The 6000-nt window shown below is 38.4% G+C and overlaps 1 protein-coding gene across 1 annotated transcript in view; it reads left to right on the plus strand.

Annotated features, from left to right (window-relative positions):
- megf6 (multiple EGF like domains 6) overlaps nucleotides 1–5680 on the plus strand; it is a 37933-nt gene extending 32253 nt beyond the window's left edge. The window contains 6 exon segments of the mRNA XM_057351129.1: nucleotides 1314–1442; nucleotides 1598–1726; nucleotides 1822–1950; nucleotides 2044–2169; nucleotides 2258–2386; nucleotides 4499–5680. Of these exon segments, the coding sequence (XP_057207112.1) occupies nucleotides 1314–1442; nucleotides 1598–1726; nucleotides 1822–1950; nucleotides 2044–2169; nucleotides 2258–2386; nucleotides 4499–4563 (707 nt within the window). The 3' untranslated portion in view covers nucleotides 4564–5680.
- The last annotated feature ends 320 nt before the right edge of the window (nucleotides 5681–6000 follow it).

A 6000-nucleotide genomic window follows, 5' to 3' on the forward strand; every position in this document is an offset into this window, starting at 1 on the left:
AAACAAATAAATAAGCAAGCAAATCAAAGCGATTGGCTTATTGTTTTTCCAATCTAAATTACCCAGAGAAACATGATTGGTCTTTTACCGCGCTGCCAAATCAGAGCCACTTTGCCGTCGCACTAATGATCTAGAGAAAACTTGTGTGTGTTTTTGCACGAGTGTGTGTGATGGAGCGCATATGTGCCTGGCCCTTTAAAAGCATTTTGAAGGATGAGAGGACGTGTGCTAATTGTAGTCATTGAGAATTGCAGGGCTTATTTTAAAATAAGGCCATCTGTGCTGTTGTTGATACTGGAAGACTGTCTGGAGCAGAGCTTTGTCAACAGATCAAATGATGATGCGTTTTGAGTGTTGAATGTTTACTGCACAAAATGAATTATTAAGTTATTTAGTGTTTTTGTCTTGTTTTCTGGCACAAATATCTAAATATTTGAACAGTTCATTCATTTTCAATAACAGATAACTCTGTTTTTAAACATTTTCAAAAATCATGTTTTTTATTGTGCATTCCAATTAATATTAATATAACTGCAGTTGGGTTGTTTTGATTAAGTAATAATAACTCAAAAAAACGAACTAACTAACTAACACAATAAAAACATGTTAACATAATAAAAAGACATGATTTTTGAAAAGTTTTTGTTTGTTTTTGCAAAGAAACTCTTTATTGGTAAATCAAGATACATGGACTCAGAAAACAAACTGAATTGGAGTTTGTTTTCTCACCCTATTGGCATATATTTTTGCCGGTTTTATGCATATAAATATTTTTTGATATTTATATAAAATGATAAAAATACAGGTACTAAATAAGAAATTCGTTATTGCGGTTGTTATTCCAATGTTAGTGTTGTGATCATGAAATGTTTAATATTAGCCATATACTTAGAATACGTAAAAATTAAATAAACCAAATAAAGATAATATAATAAGATAGAACCAAATAAATCGACCAACAAAATCCTTTTTGTTCTGAGCACAAGTATAGTTTAATGCTAAAATAAGATATCCACTGGAAAAACTGTTGACAGTATAATTTTATGCTGGACGTGGATCAATCTGTGTTTGGTAAACCAGCCTCATGTGGTTTCCCTCTCATTCAAATTGAAGACAGATCTTCCCAACTTGTTGAAATACAGAGCTTATAGATCTAAGAGCTAAGACATCCAGTTGTATCCACAACCTTATAAAATTCACCATACCGAAACAAAGCAACCATTTTATCTCATATTTATCCACAGCTTTGTGTTCTGTAGTTCATCATTGGTTTTACACCATGATGAATGCCTGATCAATTGTCTTTCATGCAGTGTGTCCAGAGGGGCGATCCGGACCACAGTGTTTGAGTTTTTGCACATGTGTGAATGGAGGCGCGTGTGATCCTGTGGATGGCACGTGCAGATGTGGGCTGGGCTGGACTGGCCAACACTGTGAACAAGGTAAAACAATCACACAAACGCACTATAAAAAAAAAAGAAAAAGGAATAAAAAAGGAATGTTCAAATTATCTTCAAAACACAGTGATGCAGGTCCCACAATAACCAAAAATGATACTTAATAATGTGTAATATAGTAAATCAAATGTATGTCATAGCTTGTGTCCCAGGTCACTATGGTGTGAACTGTGAGCTGAAGTGTGTGTGTCAGAATAATGGTTCATGCGACTGCATTACGGGATGCTGTTCCTGTACATCTGGATACTACGGTCCCGCCTGCCAATACAGTGAGTTCAAGTCATCTTTATTCTTACACTGAGATCTTCCTGCTCCACGCAAAACAAATGATAGAAAACTTCCTTGTTATACATCAATATCCCAGAATGCCCTGCTGGCTTTTATGGTGAGCTCTGCGCACAGTCATGTGACTGCAAACATGGCCACCGGTGTGATCATGTGACTGGACAGTGCGAATGTTCTCCAGGTTACCACGGCGATCAGTGTGAAAAACGTGAGTCATTTCATTCGGTCATTCCAAAAAACACCATCATGAAACATGAAATTATTCAAGTTACTGTAACTTTAACTATTGTGTGTGAAATAGGTTGTGACGCCGGACGTTACGGGCATGGCTGTGCAGAAGTCTGTGAGTGCGATGGGGCACCCTGCGATCCAACGACAGGACAGTGTCTCTGTTCTCCTGGAAAGACTGGGGAGCACTGTGAGAAAGGTGCAGACGTCACGCACACACATTTACAGTAGAGACATGAGCCAACCTTACTTTCAACGTTAACCTTCCTTCTCTCTGTCGTGCTCAGAGTGTGACATCGGGTTTTACGGTCCAGGTTGTTCTTTGCGATGTCAATGTGCACATGGAGGAGAGTGTGACCAGCGCACAGGTCACTGCGCCTGTCCTCTTACCTGGATGGGACCCACCTGTGAGGAAGGTGAGCATGTTTTCAATTCAGTTCAATTTTATTTATATAGCGCTTTTCACCATTTTCATTGTTGCAAAGCAGCTTTACATACATTATAATTAAAAGGAAATAATAATAATCGATAAATGAAACAAGAACATTCACAATAAAATAAATACATGGTGTTATTGTATGTGCATGTATGCCGGTTCACTTTGCTACCACCCTTAAGCAAAGCGAATATATTTTCCTATATATTAACTGTCACTATATTAAATCATTTAATATATATTTGAGAATATAAAGAATAATATTATTAATATAATACAAAATTACAATAAATAAATAAATATAGCTGCTATATAGCTTAATACAATTGCTGCTTTTTATTTACTGCATGAAATACAAGCACTTTTGTTCCAATATCTGGTTTTTAAATCTATATTTATTATATATTATTTAATATATTGCATTATAATATCAGTATATTTCCATATATTTTGTTGGTAAGGGCAGTCGTTTTATGGGTGTCCTCAAAAACATTTCATATTCTAAAAAAAGCTCATCTTTTTTGTTTTTTAGAGTTAGCCTATCATGATTATAGACAAAAATACCATAGAAGTCTATGATGTGTAATCGTGCATCTGTGTCTCAGCAGTATGGTCTCAATTTCAAACAGCTCGTGCATGTTCGCTCTCTGTCTTTAATCTGTCACCATCACAACATCTTTCTTTCCCTAAATTCCACCTCTCCCTTCATTCCTGTCCTTCACGTGACACCAACCCGACGGCTCAAATCATTCTCTGAACTTGTGTGACAGCATGCGTGTCAGCTTTAGTCTGTGTGTGCGGATGATGGGCTCTGAGCTGTTAAAGGCCCCCTGTCTGTCTGTGTAACAGTGCCTCTCTCTGACAGTTATTTTAAATGAAACACAGCGGGATGTTTCACAGTGTGTGTGTTTTGTGAATGAGTGTATGTGGGTTTATGAATGTATGAGTGTGTCAGTGTAGGATCACACAAATACACACACTCGTCCGCTCACACAACCTCTAAACCTTCACAGGCCTAAAAATACAAACAGTTCTTGCACATTTGCTTCTCATTTTCATAGTACCAGAATATGCTCTCATTTACACTTCCTCTCATAACGTTCGCCGTTCTGCCTTTCTCTGTTTGAATTTAATGTATGTTTTAAATGGATATGTCTGATTGCTGCTTTCATTGCTTGGTTGGTCAAAGCAGAATTCCAGAGATGTTTTTCCCAGAATTACTCGGGAGAAAAAAAGTAGAACTGTTAAAATACATTGATGGATCAATGTGAAGATATTAGCTGTTCACTCCACCCCTCCCTTTCGAAGCACTACGGTGGCTAACACAGGACAAACATGTCGTCACGTTTTTGTTTTTTTGCCGGGAGAGATAACATATTTACGAAACGCTCCCTATAGAGCAGTTTGTCCGTTTAGGGCTACCGTAGAAACAACATGGCGAATTCCATGTAAGGGGACCCGCGGTGTACTGTATGTAGACAGAAATAACTCATTCTAAGGTAATATAAACATAACGCTTCATTATGTAAGGTCTTTATACACCTCTGAACACACAGTTATGTATATTATATCGCATTTCTGTCAATAGATCCTCCAAAAAATGACACACTGGACCTTTAAGAGCATGGAGCAGTAAAGCTAAATGTGAAGTTATCTGGATTTGAGTACATTTTATGAGAAATATACTCAATTATTAAAATCAATATTCTTATCAATTATTAAGGGAACTATTAAAATCTTGAATAAATTTCTTTATGAATTTCTTTGTTCTGTTGAACACAAAAGAAGATATTTTGAAGAATGTAGGAAAGCAAACAGTTCTGGGCACTTTTGACTTCCATTGTCATTTTTCCTACTATGTTAGTCAATGGTGGCCAAGAACTGTTTGGTATCAAGCATTCTTCCAAATATCTTTCTCTGTGTTCATCAGAACAAAGAAATGTATATAGATTTGGAACAACTCGAGTGTGAGTAAATGATGACAGAATTTTTTTTGGGGGGGTGAACAGTCCCTTTAAAAAGCTGATGATAGTGAAGAAAACAATATTGGTCAATATCACTAAGACAGTAATCACATTTATTTGTCTTTCAGGTGCTCTTGTAGACCACATACCTTTTCGTGTGCAGATGCGGCGACGACGTGTTTCACACTCCTAGTGTTGCCAAGCACACACTCTTCCCTACCACCCCGCTAGAAGACCAGTGGCTGGAGCAAATGAGTTTGCATGTGTGTATGATGTGACTTGTTATTATGGGTTTTCCCCCAGACGGGCAAAGCCGCAGGAGAATTAGTATGAGGAAGCATTGCAAGCATCGCTCCAACTGGATACACGCACACACACACGCACACACACACACACACACACACACACACACAACCACCGACGTGTATTCATTGAACGTACATCGGCAGGTTTTAATGTGCACATATTACAGAGGACTAGTTTGACATAACTTATAAATGTAAGATGTTTGTGACACAAGATCTGTGTGTGTGTGTGTGTGTGTGTGTGTAAATGTTTGTGAGTGCACGGTACAAAACAAACATCCCACATCAGACAGTCAAACCAAACCATCTGATCGGCCGAATGCCCACCGAGCCACAAATCCCAACCAAACCTCTCTATTACAGGATCAGAGTTAAGCCTCAACCGCTTCCAATTCTATAGTACATACCGCAAATACACCGCTCAAGTGTCACTCAAACAAACCTCCAATTAGAATGCACCAACACTCGGCGTTCCATACATATCATGCACGGTCTAAAATGTACCTTGTAAATGTACGCCAAATACATTTTCTTTACAACACTGCCTCTAAAATTCTCTTTTATGGTCCTTTTCTGGGGTTTCGGAGTTGGAATTGGAAACATTTGTTCTGTTTTTTGTTAGATGTTGGGCACACTCCATACGGTTGACCCTTGTGGGCGTGATGTATTTCCTGTGACAGTATATCCAACTGACTTTAGCCACATGTTAATATTCTGTGTTGTCACCTATCGTGGTGCCATCTGAAGTAAATTGTTCAAACTGAGCTGTCCAACGGGATTTAGACCCGACCTGACGCTTGTAAACTGAATGGGCAGTTTCTCCAAAGAGCGACTCGCCACATTTTACATGCCAAACAATCCTAATCCATACAAATGGCAGTGCTTAGTTTGATCCTTTACTGTATAAAAATGCTGTCGTTTTTTTCCTCAGCTCTGCCTTTGTTCCTCTCAGGATTTGATCAAACTTTGATAATATATGTACTGGTGCTAAAAACTCGATTAAACATGTTTGTACCAAAAAAACGTGTTTTTATGGTGCGACTATCGTAACTGAACAAACATGTGTGTTAGATTACAACAGTGTAATCTAAAGCTTAAAGGCTATTAGTTTTGATCAGCCGAGTGTAACGTTTCTGTTTCTAGGACATGGATATGTAGGTAAAGGGTAGTAGGACATTGTGGGTGTGATATCAAACTAGGATGAACGCATGCACCTCTCAGATGGAAGGGTCAAACCAACCAGAGGTCACCTGCCTACGCCTGTCACCCACCGACAGCCCACCTGAGTGGAACGGGTCCCTCTTGCTGCCTGTGCGTGTGTGTTT

Source organism: Triplophysa rosa, linkage group LG14 (assembly GCF_024868665.1).
Source record: "Triplophysa rosa linkage group LG14, Trosa_1v2, whole genome shotgun sequence".
Classification (NCBI taxonomy): Eukaryota; Metazoa; Chordata; class Actinopteri; order Cypriniformes; family Nemacheilidae; genus Triplophysa; species Triplophysa rosa.